Raw genomic sequence first — 22,540 nt, 5'->3', positions numbered from 1 at the left:
CAAATGAACAAGTGTAAATTAAAAATTTATAACACCCCCGACGATCCAAAGTATTTGAGTTTTCCAAAACATCATTTTCAAATAAATAATTATGTATTTAGGCAACGTCCATCTTGACAGCTTGACATTTGTCTATTGACATAACATTAAGAACCTAACGGTTATCTAACCTTCTTTTCTACACGAAAACTAGAAAAGAGCTGATAACTCTTAAACGGCTGAACCATTTTTTTTAGATTACAGCTAAGAACACTCTCGATCAAGCCACCTTTTAAACAAAAAAAACTAAATTAAAATCGGTTCATTCGTTTAGGCGCTACGATGCCACAGACAGATACACAGATACACAGATACACAGACACACAGATACACAGATACACACGTCAAACTTATAACACCCCTCTTTTTGGGTCGGGGGTTAATAAAACAGGAAACAACTTCACGTGTTTTACTTGGCATAGATCCTCATACCACCTACCTATTGTAATATATGTAAGTATATTTAAAGTTTTTAAAGCAACATGAACGTTTTGCTATTTTATGACTGATTTCATCTGGTGGTAAATCACGATTAACTGCTTGCTTTGTCAAGTGGCTAGCTAATTCGGTTGTAAATCTGAGATCATGGCTTTGAATTCCAGGTTTCGCCACAAAAAATCTTTTGGATGTTTTTGTTCAGAAATTCTCGGAGTTGGAAAGGTGGTGGTGTAAACTATAGGTACGCTTTGCACGTAAAACCGTCGCTCCTGCATCTTTTCCCGGCCGTGTCGGATTGCCGTCCCATCGGACCACGAGAGTGAGGAACAAGAGAATGCTTCTTTGTTTAGCGGATGTCTACGTTATAATAGTTATCTGCATGCCAAATTTTAGCCCGATTTATCTTAGTTTCAGCTGTGCGTTAATAGTTCAGTCAGTCAGTCACCATTTCCTTTTATATACCTCAGCACACATAATCCAGTTCATAAAAGTTCCAGTAGGTTTCTGCCTGCAGGTTAAAAATTACGTACCTATTAAAACAAAAGCAAATAACAATGAATTACCAAAACCTACTTTGCAGCGTGGGCAACACTTCCTGCCCATTTTGCATACAGACAGCCTCAACTCTGTAGTAATGATATTTTGCAAGCTCACTCATTAAAGTGCAAATTACCAGAAAATGCTCACCGCACAAACGCTGCTGTATGCTCTTTTACTCAGCACTTTTGCTTTATTTTTCATGAATCATTATTCAACGTGAAACTCGCCGTTTTTAAAGAGCTTGTTAGATTATTTTTTGACAAAATTTAAATTACTTACTTTTGTGACTAAATTTTGTCTCATAAAACTTTTTTGTCTCAAAGTTATTTTCATCAATTCAATTACCTGTTCTTGAAACGAAAAATTATACAGAACTCTACCATTAAAAAAATGGGAGTCAAATGTCGACCGCCGACTGAAGTGAAAAATTAAAAAAGTTTTCTTTTGTATTTTTCAAATTAATTGTAGATAGGCAGTAGGCTTGCAGTAGGTTCCAAAAATTAAAGATGATGTTGACGCGACTTTGAAACTTTTACCTGCCCCAAAATCGCCCAAAATGCCTAAAGTAGTTTTCACTTCAAAAAGCGAAGTGGGCTTAAAACAAAATTAGACTAGGTTAGAATAAAATACAATTTACAATACAAAACATTTTACCAAGGTGGAAAATGAAATTTTAGCAAGAAAAAATAATATTTTAATAATATTCCCGACGCACCTACTTTACCATCCAAGAGCAGTACAAATGATCTCATTTACGGTGAAAATAAAAAAAATATAACCACCCAAGCCAAACGATGAAAATTTTAAAGTAAAAAGTAGATAGTAAATTATTTGGCTTGTATTTTGTAGCGAGAATTATTATGAAAAAGGGCTAAATCATATATTTTATTAAAATTCATGATAAATTCAAATTCAAAATGTTTTTATGATAGTGGTATTATTCCTTTTTTTAATATTATTATTCACTCACTTCGTGTTTTGCAATCATATGGAAATTGCAAACAAATAAATTTCCTTAGACTCTTTATGCACTGCATCAGATCTGAATCCGAGAAAATTCAGATCTAGTAAACTCGAATTGAATCCGGATGTCGATTTGTCCCTTGCGACGGATGTTGCTTGCGTATTCTTGCCACCACCACTCTTGCTACATCCGCATGACGGCTCGGATTCAGATCGGACGCAGTGCTCAAGCACTAATATGTACAAAGTTATATTGTGGTTAATAATTTTGGTTCGTGAACAATGCTCCGAATCGGAAATATTCTCGGCTTCGGAAAACGAAATTCGGATCTAGCGCGAAACCTCTCATACAAATTGTACCTACTACGGCTAGTTCATATCGTAAAGAATTCTCGGATTTAGATTTGATGCTGTGTGTAAAGAGCCTTAGTTTACATTTCACCAAAATCTTCATATATTGTGTTAATCATACCTAATTCTGTGATTGATAATGCAGTCTACGACTAAAGCTCGTTTTATAATTAATTGACTAATCTCTCCCAAGTGATCAATTACGAAGTTAAACAATTGGGAGTGATCAGTTATATTTACTTCTAACTAGATGATGCCCGCAGCTTCGCCCGCGTATATTGATCAGATCCCCTGCAGCATCAGGATTAAGGAATCCTCCACTTGTCTGTGAAAGTCCCGTCAAAATAGGTTCAGCCATTCCGAAGATTAGCCCGTTCAAACAGACAGTCACTTCAATTTTATTTATTAGTATATATATATAGATTGCCAATGCTAATAAGTTTCTTGACTTTTGCGCTACCGTGGTTTTACAACAAAGAGAAACAAAGATTCAGCTAGGCATCCAAAGTACCTACCCGTACGTACGTACGTACGTAGTAAGTACGGCCGTGATGATTTTATGTTAGCCTAATCTAGTATTTTTCGGAGATTATAGTAATAATCCGGAGAGTATCACTTTCTCACTTTTAGTCATTGGTCACTCTTTACAATACATCTATGCACAGGGACCATAACAGGACCTGGGTGAGGTTCTGTTTTGGTTCCTGTCAGTAGTAGTCTTGTAGTAGAGCCGTCTTTACTGGGTATGGGATTTTAATCGAAAGTCAAGTTAATTGGCACATTGAGGCATAATTTTGATTTTGTATAAATGCATTTAGCTCAATACAATAATCACATAATGCTTTAGCAGATAGATGAGTTAGGTTAGGAGCGAATTTTATATCGAGCATTTAACGTTGTATTGACAATCTCTTTCTTACTCTCCTGTAAGTAAGAGACTAGCATACACACACACACACACACACACACACACACACACACACACACACACACACACACACACACACCACACACACACATACAAACTTTCGCCTTTATAATATTAGTGAGATCATTGAATAATTAGGTAGAGTTCCAAATATTACTAAAATAAAATAAATAACAAGTCGATAATCTTTTTGTCGCATTTATTCATTTTTTTTGTATAAACGCGGCGCGCATATTATACCGTGATAAACATCCATGGAATGCACATAAATTTACTCGCTTCGCTGGTTTTGTCGAAGGATTAGGAAAATATTTATGTTACATGCATTATTTACTGCTATTGTCAGAGACCCAGACCAATATGTATTTAGTATATTTAAGTGATTAAAAAGGAAATAAGTAGTCAGTTGTTGGCAAGTTAGCTTAGTTAGTTAATCTTCAAAATTATGCATAACTTCATTGATAAAATTGTTAAGTAGTTACCTAAAGTAACGAAATCCTAAAACATTGTCATCATAATATTTCTATCTACCTAATGTGTGTAGGAATAACCTTTGAATGGTCATTAGTCATCACCTACAATTTTTAGCGGCAACATGACAAAATGTAGCTTATTCACGGAGCAATAATACTTTATGCCAACAGTTCATTAAAGTTTCTGCTAATCCAACAAACTTCGTTCTACTTCCGTTCCTTGTTTAAATGAAAAGTGGGACTTACACAAAACGTTGCATTCACTAAGTGCAAATTTACTTCTCTCAAACTTCCGAGTGTTACGTTTTAACACAGTGAACTACACAGTACCTATAGTACGCGCTATTCCGTACCGGGTTAGCGAGGGGGCTGCGTGAGTGTGTGGGGCCTCCCTGCCCCGATTGCCATGTCGACCTGTCGTGTTACTACACATGATATGATATGTCATATGATATATATAACAGTAGTTACATTCACATATAGTTGTCAGTACAACAGTTATACTTTTCAGTATGAATAGTGGAAAATGAAAACTGAAACTTCCCACGCTGCGCGATTCTTCGGGTTATCATACGCGGCCGACCACGGACTGCCATGCAACGCGAACAAGGCTCGGACGACACGTGTCCCAGTTACCACGGACGATACTCTTCCCATGGCTGGTCGGCGTCCGTCCGCAACATCACGCGCCGTGGGAAGCCGGCGAAATGTACAATCAGATTGTTTCTGATTCGAAAATATGTAAAACTCAAATTTCCAACAGTTAAAGCTGTACTTTATGTCAGGCAGTTTATCTTTATATGTGTATAGGATATAGATATAGATACACTTGTAGGGTCGTCTTGAACAAATTCGAAAGGTGGTGTCGGGTCAAGTGTAGCCGATGTGACCCCATTTATCTCAGTCAAGCCCCGCCCCAGGTAGGCTATTAATATAGCTTCAGATTTATCGCGATACATTTCGGTGCAAAATATTCTGGTATCTCTGAATGTATCCGCGTCCGTGTGGATTTAGGTTTTCAAAATCCCGTGGGAATTGTTTGATTTTCCGGGATAAAAAGTAGCCATATCACTTACCAGGTCTTTAAATAACCATGCAAAAAAAATCACATCGATCCGTAGCCTCATTGCGACGTGATTGAAGAATAAATTAACAAACCAGAGAGCCAACAAACAAACACACTTTTGCATTTATGATACAGGTAATGATAATACCTAACTCACTGATTCATCAACGCATATCCGCCTTGGATTTAGAAAGCTAAAATTTTGCCCGGAGGTTTCTTTTATAATTTAGACAATGTATATAAGACCAGTTTTTTTTCGGGATAAGGGAATAAAGAGAATTTATATTTTCTTAGGTGAAGTGAAGAAGATATAATGCTATTACATAATATTACAGTCAAATATATCCAGCGTGCTTAGGCAGTGTACCATTTTTGTAATTAAGGGATATATTATTAATATTATAATATGTTTGCATAATATATTATTATAGAAGTGATGGTCGCGGTATAATTCGAGCCAACTCATTCTCTAATTCTATACTAGAGCTTTTCTTAAATGGATATAATAAATGGAATTTCTAAGATCAAGAAATCCAAGATTATTTATTACGCTAGAAGGCCTCCCTTATTAAATTCGTTCCCTATAAAACCTTAATTCGTCTCTAGAAGTTGTTGATTTATGAAACAGATTAAATAGTAACTTTCCAGCTTCAATAATAAACGCAATTAGCAGACTATATTGTTTAAATTGATCTTTTGTCTGGATTAAAGCATTCATTTAAATTGTTAACCCTTTATGACTGTTTAAATGTTAATTCGAGACTGAGAATTGTACAATATTCTACATTTATATAATAATTTATGTCAGTAGAAGCGAGGTCGTGCCTTTGTACGAGATAACTGCATTATTGTTAAAATTTAGTGGTTCATTAAACAATTTACATTATTATTTAAAGGACTATCCTTTATTTATTTGATATTTACTAGGATTTTTTAATATGATACACTAAGTAAGATAGTCTGAAGAATGAATCATGAATAATGGAATGAAACTGGCTCAAAAAAATTTTAGTCAATTTCATTAATTTTCATGGACAATTCACGCGTGACCAAAGAATTGACTATGACAAAATTGTTTTTACAAAAAAGGTCTAAAGGTTTCCTTATACCGCCCATGGTTTTGGATTTCTCATACTGTCCCATTTAAAAAACACACTGTTATTGGTCAAGTACGCCTAATACTGTCGATCGTTTAATCTCGATGGAGGGTGTGGTTTACGATGGAAAAAGTACGTGGCGCATATTTTTCTAACCATTCCAAATTCCAAAACCATTCTAAACCTATTACCTAATTTCAACTTTACGATTATTTTAAATACTCCTTTTACAGTTAGTTTTGAATGCCTTTGTTTGTAACCACTTTTTGAAAAGTATTTGTTTTCTAATACAATTAAATTTAATTACTTTAACATAAATATTAAAACACCGATATCATATCGTTTTAAAAAAATTCAGTTTCATTCATAGTCCGAAGTAAATTTTCAATTGGAAAAATACCAAAAGCGATATTAAATTCACGGTTCATTTGATACAAGTCAGTATCGTTATTAGATCAATAGGATCTTGGATACAACGTGATTAGATCGCCACGGAAACGCCGTTTGGTGCTTTCCTTACTATAGTAACAACTCACGTACAGAAACGTGCCAAAAATATGTGGTGAATTAAATAATCTAAAGGCACACAATGAATACCGAAGGAAAAAAGATGGCCGCAAGCCTTTACGGAAGAGTAAATGTACCAGTAGAGAGATGTAGAGTCAACTTTTGTACTGATATGGAAAAATCAGTTTTGATGAGCAATTTTGAGAGACGCGGTTGGCATCAAGTTGGACCAGACGATGAGTGGAACTTTTACTGGGCATCGACTCAAACTTGCCGAAACTTGTTCAGCGTCGAGAGCGGCTATCGGATGAACGATAATCAAATCATCAATCATTTCCCCAATCATTATGAACTATCGAGAAAAGACTTACTGGTGAAAAATATAAAGAGGTATCGGAAAGAATTGGAACGAGACGGAAGTCCTTTAGCCGAAAAGGCCGAGGTTGTTTTACACGGAGGGCAAGTCGTTACTCGCTATGTTCATTTAGATTTTATCCCTGTGACATTTGTTCTCCCAGCGGACTACAACATGTTTGTTGAGGAATATCGTAAATCACCGCAAAGCACGTGGATTATGAAACCCTGCGGAAAGTCTCAAGGCACCGGGATATTTCTCATAAATAAACTGTCCAAACTAAAAAAATGGTCGAGGGAAGCGAAGGCCCCGTTTCACCCGCAGCTCAGTAAGGAAAGCTACGTTATATCTCGGTATATCGACAATCCTCTGCTTATCGGTGGCAAAAAGTTTGACCTGCGATTGTACGTATTAGTGACATCGTTTCGACCCTTGAAAGCTTACCTTTTCCAACTTGGATTCTCTAGATTTTGTACTGTGAAATATGACACAAGTGTTACGGAGTTAGATAACATGTATGTACATCTTACCAATGTCAGTGTACAGAAACACGGGGGTGATTATAATAATATACACGGTGGAAAAATGAGTGTACAGAATTTGCGTTTATTTTTGGAAGGTACCAGAGGCCGGGCTGTTACGGAGAAGTTATTTGCATCGATACAATGGCTTATTGTGCATTCTTTGAAAGCTGTTTCATCAGTTATGGCAAATGACAGGCATTGTTTTGAGTGTTATGGATACGATATAATAATAGATAACCAGTTGAAGCCTTGGTTGGTAGAAGTGAACGCTTCACCTTCGCTTACATCAACGACGGTTAATGATCGAATAATGAAGTATAAGTTGATAGACAATATCCTGACAGCCGTGTTACCTCCGGACGGTATACCTGACGTGCGATGGAATAAAGTACCTAATCCAGAAGCTCTAGGAAACTTTGACTTGTTAATTGATGAAGATTTGATGGAGAAAGAAGAGTCAGCGAACACGACCGGTAGAGGAGCAAAAAAAAAGTGATTGATTAAGTATTTGATATTATTTTTTGTTAATTTGTGATTCCTTTTATGATTTGTGAATATTTATTATATAGTATTCAGTAATTATAACAAAAAACAACCCAACTATAATAATGAATGAATTCAAAATAAGGCACCTATTCTAAATGAAATAAGAAATTAGTTGCTGAAAATTATCCGTTGGTATTTGATTCATTTTGTGAAAATATCATACCCAACTTTGTTGCGGTTCAATTTTGCTACGATAAAACCGTAGAACGCTTTTAATGAAGTAGCAAACTCAGCAGAACTCGTCGTTCTCGCAATTGAATGGCGGATTATCTGATATTAGCCGACATTTTTAAAACTTTCATATCTTCTTTCGATAGCTCTTAAAACTGAGCCTTAGGTATTAGGGTCTAATTTACCAATACTTAGGCTAACTCATTTTGTTATCAATGTTCTCTTAGTCACTTTTTTTCTATTCAATATTAGTCATGCTATTCATGACTAATACTCCCCTTTCCCCTCCAATTAAGCGTAAAGCTTGTGCCAGGAGTGGATACGACAATAGTGCAACGGGTGGGGACCTTTCGGAATTCAGTCTGCTCCTCAACCGTTGAGCTATCGAGGCTTTAGATATAATGCTTAGTTTTTCTTAGCTGGAAACAGAGGTGCACTTACAAACTTAAGGAACAAACTTTGTAGAAATCCGTAAGCGACTCATTATGAACCATAAGCTCATTTGTTCCCGCCTCGAACAATCAAATGAAAACTTTATGTTACTTGCTATTTTTTGATGCTAGTGTTGTTCTAGTTTAATGAGATAAGCTAACTAATTGTATTTTTTTTTATCAAAAATGTTTTTATAAATTTTGGAATGCCAAAATTTTCATTTCATTTTATAATCGGTCCGCATTAACAGCGTATAAAAACGTTTGCTTATTTTCTTAACCTCACTCGAAATAAATTAGCTAGTTGAAAAATGTAGCCACTTTGGACAGAAGCTCATTAGTTTTTGCTTTCCTTTTTGTCTCTCAATAGCTTAGGAGATTTGAAACCAAAAGGGCGTTTTTGTTCTGGAAATGAATTGGCATTTTCGAATGATTTTGTTAACCCCCGACCCAAAAAGAGGGGTGTTATAAGTTTGACGTGTGTATATGTGTATCTATCTGTGGCATCGTAGCTCCTAAACTAATGAACTGATTTTAATTTAGTTTTTTTTTTGTTAGAGGGCGAAGGTTACCGACTTGGATAAGACATTGCTTAACAATCGCAACTTATTGATATGCGTTATCACAACTAGGTCAAACGTCTCTCTACAATATGGCCGCACTAAATGTACCTACCAATACTCTATTCCAATGGTTTCCGAACAAGGTAAATATATTTTTGGTACACAGGCGGCAATACACCTACGTAAAAAGACCCTTTCAACCCCGGGTACAGAAATAGTGTGGTATAGTTACTGTGATAGTGAAAACACTGAAAGCGTTTTGTGTTGTAGTTGAGCAAACAATTCGATATTTATTGTTCCCCCGTATAAAATCTCTTGTTAATTTTTTTTATAGTTGTACTAGCCCGATTTGGTTTCCTACCGGCAATATCTCAGGAGCAATCCCAATGTTTAACAGTAAGAAATGATTACTGAAAAAAATCATCCCCTAAAGGTGATGAAAGTTAGCATTTGAAATCATTTAAAATATGCTGTTTGTCATTTTGAAAGTTAGAAATATTGTGGAACTTGGTGTTTAGCCTTCAGATTTTAAATAACAGTCAAGAATATCAGCGTTTTTGGAAAACTTTACAGCATAATTATCGTTTTTTTAGGAAAAATTGAAAATAGAAGGCACTACTTTTTTCTAATATTATTTGCACTAAACTGCAGATTTCAAAATATTCATTACAATGATTACATTACAATCAATCGTGCTATTGATATGTGGGTAAAATACTTGAGTAAAATGTTATCACTATAATGATTACGAGTATTTTATCTACCTAAATACGAAGTGCCCGGATTAACCACCAATGTAAAATAAAACTGAAAGAACACATTAATAATTTCGGCATAATGGTTTAATTTAGGTTCACATCAGTGCATAGAAATGTACGAATAGACTCGAAATATATAGTAAGTAGGGTTAATGCGTGCACATAAGACCTAGACCCTCAACATAAAATACGAGTAGGTATGTGCATAATTTACTTCGGCCGCCATTATAATATGTCCCACCACTCTGAGTGCGTCCGTTTTGCAACGTATTTCTGACTGTTTTCGAAACATTTAACAGGGCTCTCTCCGTCACTCGTTTCATACAATCGTAGTTCCAATTTCATTTGAATATTAAGCAACCAAAGTCCATGAAATTTTGCAGACATATTCTAGAAACTAATATCTGTGTCTGTGGTGTTTTAGATTTTTCTAAAAATATGTAGTTTTAAAATTACAGGGGCTCAAAGATTTGTATGAAAATTTTTAAGACCGCGTAACTTTGAAACCGAATATTTTAACAGAAATCTGGAAAACCACAGACATAGATATTAGTTTCTAGAATATGTCTGCAAAATTACATGGACTTTGGTTGCTTACTATTCAAATGAAATTGGAACTACGATTGTATGAAACGAGTGACGGAGAGAGCCCTCTTAATGTTTATTCTTCTTTAGACACTTACGGTGACTGGTCTCACGTTATTGTGCACATCTCATATCTATAATTAAATATCAAAGTCTTGAAATCCAAGGGGGTGGTGTTTTTTGTGTGCAACTCGCACTGGAGTCTGGACTCGTGGCATGATCGAAGCACGTCTATTCGATGAAGCTTCAGCAGTATCCTCTGTACGTGCGCCAGGCATTATAGAAAAACGTCTGAAAAAAAAAACAAATCTTAACAATATGAGGTTCAGGGGTCATCTGTATTAATTGTGAAAAATCCTGACTGAGGAGTTTAGGAGTAGGTAAGTAGGTAACCTGGCGGGAGCACGGTGAATACTACTCAGTGAAACCCGCTACCTCTAGTTCGTTGAGGGACAAACACAGGTTATAGTGGGTACAAGACCCACGTATTTTGAAAAAAAAATCTTCAATTTTTAATATAAATAAATATTTTTGAGCTATTACTTTGATGTTATTATGAAGTGTAATTAAAGTTAGGTTATTTTGAAATACCTAGAAGCTGGTAAGACGGACATTCTTCGGAATAGATGCACGGCGGCTTGGCGCAGGTCATCATCCTGCATTAGACTGACCATCGCCTTTTCACGCTTCACCAGTAACGAGTCACGCGGTCCTATCTCACCCTCCAGTGATATGTCTACGCACTGTAAACAATCCATTCCCCATAAGAAAACCAACAGGTGGCTATCATCTAAGCTAATAAAACTACATACAGGCTGTAACCAGAATACTAGCAAAAACTTAGCGTTATTACTATACTACCTTAATACAATCCAATGCCAATAACCATTTGCCTTATCTTGCAGTTTTAGTGATTTAGTATTTTTCAAACCCGCATTGTAAAGCGTGCAAAACTCGGGTCAATGCCCCACCTACGACGCGGCATTGACTTCGAGTGACCTATATACAGAACGTTCAATGACCTCTGGCGTCAGTCAGATGTTTTATTTGGAACTTTTAAAAAATTAACTTCAAAAACAGATACAGACACTCCACGTGCAAAGTTGATTTTAAGCAGTAGTATATTTATATTGTTGTAACCTGGTTTTCACAAAATGAATGTTATCCACGTTGAAAAAAAAACCTTAGTGCTCGGTTTTCGTTCATTTGGACGCGTTGGAGCGCGATGCCCGACCTTATTGCATCCGGTTGTTCGTAGTTGTGCTAAAAATTCTAATAAAAGATTCCTTTACTTTTATTACTTATTTATTCCAACGCGGCTAGTAGCTTGAGTTTGTATTTCCATGGTTATTCTAGTTGCACTATGTTTATTGAATGGATTTATTACTAAACCCACTTTTCTTTTTATGATTATTTCCTGTTCAAGATCAACATACGTTTTTTTTGTTATTAAATTTTAACGTTCAACACATATACATATTAGTATTTTCTGTCTTTTGATAGAATTCAATGGTAAGAGAAGGTTAGGTATCAGTTCAACATGTTTGTAGGTATCTACGTAGTATTTTCGTAGCAGTATTATTGCGAGATAGGCCTGCGCTTGTCGACAATAAAAAACTGGCCAAGTGCGAGTCAGACTCGCGCACTGAGTGTTCTGTACTCGGGTATTTGTTCCGACATTTTGCACGATAAATCAAAAACTATTACACATAAAAATTAATAAAAATCTGTTTTAGAATGTACAAGTAATGCCCTTTTATATGATACCCCACTTGGTATACCTAGTTATCTTACATTGAAAATTGAAACACCTTTTAGTTATTTTTTTAATGATGTAACCACAAATTCACGGTTCGTATTCAATCCTTTACTTATTTGTATTATAAGACCTACCTACCTGCCAAAGTTCATGATTCTAGGTCAACGGGAAGTACCCTATAGGTTTTCTTGACAGACATGACGGGCGGACGGACAGATAGCGGAATTAAACATGTCCCTGAAACAGTTCGAATGGGTACCGTATCAAAAAATGCAGCGACATCCGGGTAATGAAACGAGCGTGCTAGTGCAGCTCCCTCGATGAGCTGTGCACGAGCCTCGGGACGGTTGTTCTGCAGCACGTGACACCGTGCCAGAAGAAAGCTAGCGTTGAGCAACCACACCTGTAGATTTGCTGACTTCGCTTCTGTAAAATACTTAGTTACGATATTATATAAAGTTTACCCCTCTCGCCAGCTAATATTATAAATGCAAAAATGTCTTCTCTATCTGTCAATCTATCTCTGGCTTTATCTTTTTTGGGGTAACCCCTGAACCAAAATGACGTACCTGATATAAAATTTGACACTTAAATAAATAAATAAATTCTTATTAACTTTACAAAACAGTTTTTACAAACTTTAGTTTGAGACCCTGCCTCCTGATGAAGTGAGTGTTTTAGGAGGCAGTGTCTTCCCATAATATATTGTAACAACATACAACCCATCCAAGATACAACCACTTATTATAATTTAATTTGAACCAGGTTCTTAATATTGATAGTTACATTGAAAGCTTGTATCCTGAAGGATAGGAAGGACATATAGGATAATTTGGAAACTAAAGAGTTCCCACGGGGTTTAAGAAAATCTAAATCATCCACGCGATGTTGCACACGTCGCATAGTCACTAAATAAACCGCGCCAAAAGCTTAAAAGATTTACCAGATTGGCATTTGACTGCATAAAATCTCGCTCGGTGTGCTTGTTTGGTGTCAGCGTGCAAGCGCGCCAGCTCGTGCAGAACGTAGCAGCGTTCCGGAGCACGTCCGCTCACAGTTAGGCTGCGTTCCAATGTACGGAGGCGGCGCCTTGAAATGATAAAATGGCAACCGTTAGTTCTTTCAATACATACCCCTTATCGTACATTATGTGACGAGCTGCAAGCAAATTACTTGAGTAATAGACATGCCCGCCAAAGATAGTATAAAACTCCAGATAAGCGAAGGTCCCTACCAATTTTACATATAGGTACGCGTAGCGGTAACACACGCTACGTTTTCGTCACCTGGACATGGTTTCTCACCACGATTCGTGGTTGCATGGACTATACAATTTAGTCCCACAAAACCATATGACCTAACATCATCCCAAGCCGAGATCCGAATTTCACACGAGGCGCCCTTAGGTCAACATAACTTCTGATTTATAGCCCTAGGTTTCACTCTCTGGCACCCTGTAACAGCTAATAGGGCTTAAACTGCATAACACATTCCAAAAAAATATAACTTACGCATCTTTTGGCACGTACGAGCGTACTTCAAGAAATAGCGGCCCCTTACCAGGTCTCATGCCCTCATGCAAGTAAGTACTTAATACTACGGGTTTTAATACACACATCACTGTATTTGAAATTCGAATTCGGAAAATTGCCCACACTTCACTCGCATGCGAATCGTGCCGAAAAGGGATAATATTTTTGCACGTTCACAGCGCAACATTTTGCGCTGCGATAAGAAAACCTGATGCTGGCATCTTTTTATTCGTTTATTCAAGTATAATCTACTAAAGTCTCGATTTAGTATATATTTGTAGAACTGACTTTAGAATTTTTAAACCACTCTACTTTAAAATTGTTTTTGCACTTGTACTAAAATACGTATGACCCGTCGATAGGAAATATGAAATACTACTCTGATATTTTGCGGCCCATTAATACAGCTAACTTAAAATATTTTTTGGAGATAATGGATAAAATCGGAAAACGTGGAAACATACTCGTTCGTATCTCTGAGAACAAACGAAAAAAAACATAATACTTAATACCTATTTGCTTTCTAACATGCAGATAATTTATAACACTGGAGTTATAATATTGGTAATATTTATACTGGAGTTATAATAATGTTCTCAAATTATGCTTATTGCTTTCAGGAATGCAAGTTTCCTTGCGACGTTTTCCTTTACCGTTAAACAAGAGATATTTAACTGCTTAAAACGCACATACCTAACTCAGAAAAGTAAGAGGTACCCGGTAAGTAGGCGTACCCGGGATTGAACCCCGACCTCGCGATTAGAAGGCAGACGTCTTAACCACTAGGCTATCACCACTCATTTACTTTAAAATTACTTCAGATCAGAACTTTATTATACGCACCTATCCTAATATAAACGCGAAAGTTTGTATGTATGGATGTATGTTTGTTATATTTTCGCGCAAAAACTACTGGATGGATTTGGCTGTAGACAGATTATACCCTTTTTTTTATCGTGGGGAAATCCTCATGGATACCACCGCCCCGGGGAGGCACGGAGGTTATGTCGGACTTTTACTGATGACTGATGGCCAGGTTACGGGGCCAAACACGTTCGCGCAACCTGGCCAGCGGCGCCTACTAAGGACTCTCCTCGGGGGACCAATATAGTCCCTACCCACCGTCTGAGGCACACCAGGAACACAATTAGTGCGCCTCCCGACTCGAGGACTGGTTTCTTTTCGGGCGATAGACTCCCCGTGTCCATCGCCCGAGAGCCCTTCTCAAGGGGGTAGGCGGCGGTAGACAGATTATACCCTGGATTAACACATAGGCTACTTTTTATCCCGAAAAATCAATGCGTTCCCACGGGATTTTTATAAACCTATATCCACGGGGACGAAGTCGCGGGCATCAGCTAGTCTTATATACTGTAATGTATTCGTCTATAAGTGGCTCACTTGGCATCACGAGGCGGAGCTGGGGGTCGCGTTCGTAAAATTGAATCATGGCTGGGTTCTCGCGATATTGGTATTCCCAGCAGAATAAACGCTCTTTTCTCACGGTCTGCCTCGCTCATTTCTTCTCGAACACGTTTCTGTGAATGAAATTCAGTTATAGAACCGCAAAACTGCGGTTACAGTTCGTCAACTGTATTATACAGGGTGTAGCCAGAACACTAGTAAAAACTAAGTCAAGTGATAATACTTTATTAATGATACTGCTTACTTACTGATACTTGATCACTGATAAGATACTACAAAAAAACGCGAAAAAATTTAATTAAAAATTCTGTATTTTTAGTTTTTTTTAATATATTTCAAATAAAACATCTGACTGACGCTAGGGGTCAACGAACGTTGCGTTAGTAGGTCACTCGTAGTCAATGCCGCGTGGTAGGTGGGGCATTGACTCGAATTTTGCAAGCTATACATTGCGGGTTTCCAAAAATCTCAATCACTAAAACTACAAAATAAGGCAATTTATTTATTAAGGTTATTGGTATTGGATTGTGTTTAGGTAGTATAATAATAACGTCTTTGCTACATACACCCTGTATTATTTTAAAGTGGTGATATGACTATTTTATATTCTCTGGTTAAGCTAAGCACCTGGTCTAAGAACGCTTGAGCGACAATTTCGTACAATTGATGCAGAAACTTGTCCTTCCCCGGCAGCATGCTGGCTTGTATTCTCGAGATCTGTTCCATGGCAAACTCTGCTGCCTCCAAGCACTTCATGGTATCGTGTTTTTCACACATCTCTTGAGCTGCGTTAACTAAACGGCGTGCATCCGTGATGTGCTGTCGCTGGGCGTTGCCCACTCTCTGTTTATGCGCCCTTGACAGTCTGGCTCTTGCTTCGGATTCTGAGGCTCGGGCAGCATAAAGAGGTCGACGTTCTCTGAGAACCGCCTAGTGTACAAAGTAAAAGTAAAGTGAAACAATTCTTTATTGTACTGCATCCATGTCCATACCAGATTAATATTATAAATGCGAAAGCGTGTCTGTCTGTGTGTGTGCTAGTTTTTCACAAGCCTGTTTAACCAATTTTGACGAAATTTGGTACAAGGAATGGTGCATTCCAGGGAGAGACGTCGACTTTTATCCGGAAAATCAAAGAATTCCTACGGGATTTTTAGAAACTGAAACTTACGCAGACGAAGCTGCGGGTATCATCAAGTAGTAAATAGAGTATTTAGTGCACAGGTAACCAAACTATTGATAGTTAATTGATTTTGTGGATACCAAGCGACTGCTTCACGATAGAACTCCAAGTTTCAATCCTCAATCCTGATAATGCAGAGTACTGCACTCCTAAGCTTCTTAAGAGGGGTTTCTCCTGATTAACCATGAAGTACGAGATAGTAAGTTGTACAATAGGTGGTATTCTTGATTTTTTTTTTCAAAAAATTGTAAATATAAGTAGTGTGCGACAGGTTGAGATGACAACCAGGGTGGAGACGCCCCGCATACCCGCACAGGCCCTGCGCTTACCCGCTGCGGGTGAACACGGGTGACGTGCGGGTGTGCGGGGTGTCTCCCCGACTCATTTCCCGATTGCCATCTCAACCTGTCGCGTACTATAGTGTGACTCGAGAAATGTAAGAATTCTAACGATACCCCATAATAATATGTTCTGTGCCCCATACATACAAATCTGTTCAGGCATTTAAAAGTTACAGTGAGTGGAATGAAGAAATGCACAAACATACATACATGCACCCTGAAAATATTAATTACACTCTTGTTTTGGACTGACATGACGTAATGATCATATTTCTCTCTTACTTGTCTCTTTTCGATGTCAGCCAGTGCTTTATGGGCTAGTTCTTGTAATTCCTGGGAACCCTGTTTGTTGGCGGAGCTAAGTCTTTCGTCCTTACATAACGCTCTGAGGAAATATTTGTCATGAGCCATTTGCTCCAAATACTTCGAGGCCATTAGACGGGATGTATGTTCGGCCTTTTGCTTTTCCACTCGAGATATTTCTTGAATCTGGAATAGTTTATATGCAGAATGTTTCTAGTACGCTCTTACACTTACGTTAAATTGCTTCGTAAGTAATTGCTACGGATCAGGCAGGATCTTCTTCGCCCTAACTTGTTCGCCCTATTTAAACGAAGGCTTAGTTTGACCGACTACAAATTATTATTATTTAAGAAGTATTATAAAATATTTAAGTTACAGTTAGATAGAATATTTAGTAATAGGTATGTAAGAATTGATTTAATTAATTGTCAATTAGGTTAATCTATGTTATAAGGTACGATAAGACTGTCATATGCAGAAAATATATTAAAAAAAACGGTACGTATATTGGCCGATTATACAATGTATTGTATTGAGATATTTACCGGCCATAAAACTAACAAAAGTGATGAAAACAAGAAAGCTTTTTTGTACCTAAATAAAAATGTAATGAAAGTACTAAAAAAAATTGTGCTCATAAACCTTACTTGCTGAGTTGACTGTACTTGCATTCGAATTTTTCGTTTAGGAACTCGCGAAACATCTGTTGAATCTTCCCGCAGCCTGATACGTGGGAATGTGTTGATCACAGAAGACAATACTTTCCCAGCACTTTTTCCAACGCATTCTCGAATCTACACAAACATTTTTCAGATGCTTTACTGTTACATGGTTTCTACTTGTTAACGTACTACTGAACAGTCGTGTACCTAACTGATATTGAATTGAATTACTTTGAATTTGTAAAATATTTCTTTGGGAGGTAGGTAGGTATCTACCTGAAATTTTATGATGCGAACACATTACCATATAACAAGACAAACACTTAACAATCTAGTAATAATTCTAAGAAAATCATCATGTTTATTGGAAGGTACATTAAATAATATCAGCCTGATTTTGTTTTATTTATGCAAAAAAATGTGCATAATTTTTTATTCGCAATATACTTCTTGCCAATCTGTAGGCAAATATATGTAAAATATAATATTGTACATGTTTATACATAATGGATAAACTACCTAGGTAATATCAAATAACGTGCTTGACTACGCAGAAACTAAGTAGTGATACACTATACTCGTAACTAGAGAAGTATTAAACAATGTGGCTTGTAATTAGGCTAAGACTGAAACTGTTTAAATCAAAACTTGTACCGTTTCTTCAGCACATCTGGCACAGTCTGCGAAGTTTGGCGGCAATCCTCTGTGGCGCTGGCCTCGATATGCCAGCACTAAGGCACGTTCAAAAGAACACTTTTCATATTCCGTTTGTGCTCTTATTTGCATAGCCGTCAAATTCTCTGGTTCCAGTTCTGAATGGAGTTCGGAAAGTTGAGTTAAGTTTTCTAAAAGAACTTGGCCAAGAAAATCGTTGACGCGTGTAGAGCTATTAGAGTTAAACGGGCAAATACCTACCATCGTTAATTAACTAACAGAAAAGGCAAAGCAAGAATGAAGTAGAAAATAAAGTCAAAAGTTTAGGACTTCAGATCATTAGTATAATAGCTCAAAATTTAAAAAAACCCCGACACAAAAACCTCAATAACAAAACTAGAAAAGAGCTGATAACTTTTAAACGGCTGAACCGATTTTCTTCGATTATAGCTAAGAACACTTGCGATCAAGCCACCTTCAAATAAAAAAAAACCAAATTAAAATCGGTTCATTCGTTTAGGAGCTACGATGCTACAGACAGATACACAGATACACACGTCAAACTTATGACACCCCTCTTTTTGGGTCGGGGGTTAATTATAGCTAAAAATAGGTTGAAAAGCGTAGCTTATTATTATACTCCTTGAAGTTATAAAACAACTAACAACTATCTTAGTTCTCAAAGAGAACCGAAATGATGGATATCTAATATGAATTTGCGTGTATACAAAATACTCGTATATCTAAACTAAACTCTACTTTCTCGCAAGGAACATTGTTGAGATCACTTCTTTTTGAGCCATCTTAGGCGCCATTGTCACGTCAAAGACCGCAAAATTGTACCGTCTATCTAACCAGTTCTATCTTTAATATTTTCATATCTACATGAAATTTCAATATTGTTCAATATTGTATTGTATTTGGGTCTAGAAACATGAAATTCTGCTCAGTAGAGTCCTATTAACACAAATAAGTAAAAAGTAAGGATTGTTGAAAAAGTATGTTAAATAGGGATGAAAGGTTGTATGAAAGTTCGTAATTTTGAAGTTAGATATGTGGAATTCGGTGTTTTTTCTAGTGGCTTATGTTTTTAAACAATGATCAGTTATATCAGCATTTTGGAAATTCTTCCCCTGAAAGGATAAATTAGGAACAAATTTGAGAAAAGTCGGATTGTTCCTGAGATATTTCCGATTAGAAATTCCATTGGGCTCATCAGGCTGGTTCTACAATTAAAGAGAATTTCTTCATTTACGTTATCCTCCTTATCTTTGTTCTCCTCTTAGTATAACTTTTAATGCAATAACATTGGAATCTATACCAGCGGCTTTTGCGGCATCTGCCAAGGCATCGGTGTAATAAGTAGACTTGGCCCGAGCTAAACTTCGTCCGAGTAACGAACCAACGTCGGAGTTCTGGAAACAAATTTTCAATTTAACCCAAACCAAGATTTCTCTATCTACCAGTTTATTAGGTCTTGATTAACCCCCGACCCAAAAAGAGGGGTGTTATAAGTCTGACGTGTGTATCTGTGTATCTGTCTGTGGCATCGTAGCTCCTAAACTAATGAACCAATTTAATTTAATTTTTTTTGTATGAAAGGTGGGGCTTGATCGAGAGTGTTCTTAGCTATAATCGAAGAAAATCGGTTCAGCCTTTTGAAAGATAACAGCTGTTTTCTAGTTTTCTTATAGAGGTTTTTGGGTCGGGGGTTTTTTAAATTTTAAGTTATTTAAATACAACTTTGTGTACACATATAACTTTGTACTACAATGTACACAGAAAGTTTGACAATAAATTACAAATTTAAGCATTAATTATAATTGCAAACCAGTAACGACATACATTCCAGCGAAGAGCTTCGTTGTAGGCTAGAATTGCTTTCTCAAATTGCTCCAAGCGTTGCAAGTAATTTCTGCGAAAATGGAAATTGTTATCTGCAATCTACTCGGCGATTGTGGGTCTTCACGATATATGTGATAATTTATGTGTTTACTACAAGTGAATGGCTTCTCGAGCGTGTTTCATATTATATTGTGAATGAAGTAGCTTTTGTCCTCGTCCGCACAAAATAATCTCTAAATAACTCTATCTATCAGTGAGAAAATTTTCAGGATTGGATTATTATTAATGCTCTATATACAAAGTCTACTTTTACCTCTTTATAAACCCCCGACCCATAAAGAGGGGTGATATAAGTTTGATGTGTGTATCTGTGTATCTGTCTGTGGCATCGTAGCTCCTAAACTAATGAACCGATTTTAATTTAGTTTTTTTTTTGTTTGAAAGGTGGCTTGATCGAGAGTGTTCTTAGCTATAAATAATATAGTCAAAGAAGATCGGTTTAGCCGTTTGAAAGTTATCAGCTCTTTTCTACTTACTGTAACCTTCACTTGTCGGGGGTGTTATAAATTTTTAATTGCCACTTGTAATATTAGTTAATACAAAATATTTTAATATTTTAAAATTATACAAAACAGGGAAGAAAAAATATGGGTAAGATAAGCTAAGCAAAATATGTTGAGTATGTATGAGTTGTTGTATGTATATAATATGCTTTAAGAATACATTAATAGGAAATAAGCGTGACTGAGAAAAGCTAAGGATATTTTATGGATAAAATAAAAATACAACATACAAATGAGAAAACAGTGTGCAAATGATCGTTTAAATTATAATATTAAAATTATATTATATAATGATAATATTAAAATTAATCTTTTCTTCTCACATTTTAGCCTGGTTTTGCCCTCTAAAATCTTTAAGAAAGGACCCAGAAATCGTCGAATACATAAAAAAATTAATGTCAACAAGAGCAATTTTATTTAGAGCTCGAGTTTAATCTATTCGGCAATCTACTATCTACCCTAGTGGCAAATCCGCACCTCCAATGGAAAAAGCATTCAGCTGCGATGCCGCGTCGAAGCCAAGGGAAATCTCTTTTAAATTAGGGCGCTCTATCTCCGACTTCATCTTTACTTAACATCGTGTAATCAAAGTTAAGCGTACACCTCTTATCAATGAGGAATCGGTTAATGTTTTTTTTTGGCAAGTTTAGAAAACCCGTACGCACCCAGCCTATTATTTAAATTTCATAATGAAAATGTCAATAACAAGAACAAAAGTTGCATTTATCGTTGAAGGTATAGTACTGCTATCATCTAGGAAGTAATCTGACCTCAAGGAGGTGGTCAAATTTTATATTATTATGTTTCAGAAAATATGACTCACCCCCTTTCTCTATAAACTGCTACTACGTTACATATTGGTCTTTCCGGAGGTAATAATTTCTTTCGCATATTTATGTTCACAATAATAATAATTAATAATTTGAGTAAATATAATGTTTAAATGGCAGTTATAAATGTAGAGTTATACGAAAAACTAGTTGGCTCACATTATTACCAACATAGTTAGACAGTGTTGCGTCTATATAAATATTGCTTAGAAAAAGTATAGATCCATCCATTCAAGATTCAAGTACAACCATCTGTGATTCCATAGTTACCGAGTGCTTTACCTACCCATATAAAACGAAGTAATTCTAAAATAGGTAGGAAACTCAAGTAAGCAGTTAGCCAATACATTTTATTCAATACGATTAATAGTTTACGATTGTAAAACAAAGTCAAATAGATGTATTAAGTACCTATAAGAAATAACATATTTAATTTTATGCCTTTTTCTCTGTTTAGATAAAACGCCATCTCTTTGGCTTCTTCCGTAAGACATTCATTATTTATAGTCCCTGTAGGTAAAGTAATATACAGGGATTTGAAGATGTTACTGAATTTTGTATCACAAGTGTAGTAAAATGACATTTTTATGATATTTTAACTCGAGATGGTGATAGCAAAATGAATACTTGCCAGGGTTTGCTGTAGATTTTTTCTTAAAACAGAGCGCATTAATTGGAAGTAAAATATATACCTCTAGTAGCTATATTAAAATAACTGTTGTTAACTACTTTTTTAACCCCAGACCCAAAAAGAGGGGTGTTATATTACGTTTGACGTGTGTATCTGTGTATCTGTCTGTGGCATCGTAGCTCCTAAACCAATGAACCGATTTTAATTTAGTTTTTTTTGTTTGCAAGGTGGCTTGATCGAGAGTGTTCTTAGCTACAACATAAGAAAATCGGTTCAGCCGTTTGAAAGTTATCAGCTCTTTTCTAATTACTATAACCTTTACTTGTCGGGGGTGTTATCTTGTTTACGAACTGCCTGCCTGCCTGCCTTCATAATATTATATTTATTATCATTTTAAAAATATTTTATTTGAGGACTTAGTAACTATATTCAGTTCATACTCAATAAACATCTCCACTTTACGATAAATGTACAAGA

At 36.3% G+C, this 22,540-nt stretch overlaps 2 protein-coding genes across 4 annotated transcripts; one reads left to right on the top strand and one right to left on the bottom strand.

Annotated features, from left to right (window-relative positions):
• The first annotated feature begins 6,327 nt into the window (after positions 1–6,327).
• LOC123872083 (polyglutamylase complex subunit TTLL1-like) lies at positions 6,328–7,777 on the top strand. The gene has a single exon (XM_045916212.1). The coding sequence runs from the start codon at positions 6,485–6,487 to the stop codon at positions 7,775–7,777; it is 1,293 nt and encodes a 430-aa protein (XP_045772168.1). The 5' UTR covers positions 6,328–6,484.
• Positions 7,778–10,410: 2,633 nt separating this feature from the next.
• On the bottom strand, positions 10,411–21,581 carry LOC123871785. Of its 3 annotated transcripts, XM_045915726.1 has the most exons (13): positions 21,426–21,511; positions 20,926–20,953; positions 20,026–20,109; positions 19,516–19,609; positions 18,195–18,352; positions 17,526–17,672; positions 16,858–17,064; positions 15,679–15,981; positions 15,028–15,164; positions 13,038–13,183; positions 12,354–12,520; positions 10,927–11,078; positions 10,411–10,626 (listed from the first exon to the last, which is right to left on the bottom strand). In XM_045915726.1, exons 3-13 carry the CDS (start codon positions 20,035–20,037, stop codon positions 10,476–10,478), a joined length of 1,674 nt encoding a protein of 557 aa, XP_045771682.1. In that variant the 5' UTR covers positions 20,038–20,109; positions 20,926–20,953; positions 21,426–21,511; the 3' UTR covers positions 10,411–10,475. The 3 variants fall into 3 exon arrangements, with proteins under 3 accessions (XP_045771682.1, XP_045771681.1, XP_045771683.1); XM_045915725.1 differs by lacking the exon at positions 20,926–20,953 and having other exon boundaries at positions 20,040–20,109; positions 21,426–21,581; XM_045915727.1 differs by lacking the exons at positions 15,679–15,981; positions 20,926–20,953 and having other exon boundaries at positions 20,040–20,109; positions 21,426–21,581.
• Between the last annotated feature and the right edge of the window lie 959 nt (positions 21,582–22,540).

Source organism: Maniola jurtina, chromosome 14 (assembly GCF_905333055.1).
Source record: "Maniola jurtina chromosome 14, ilManJurt1.1, whole genome shotgun sequence".
In the NCBI taxonomy this organism is placed as follows: domain Eukaryota; kingdom Metazoa; phylum Arthropoda; class Insecta; order Lepidoptera; family Nymphalidae; genus Maniola; species Maniola jurtina.
Note: the sequence above shows the minus strand (reverse complement) of the source record. Positions and strands in the feature narration are given on the sequence as shown.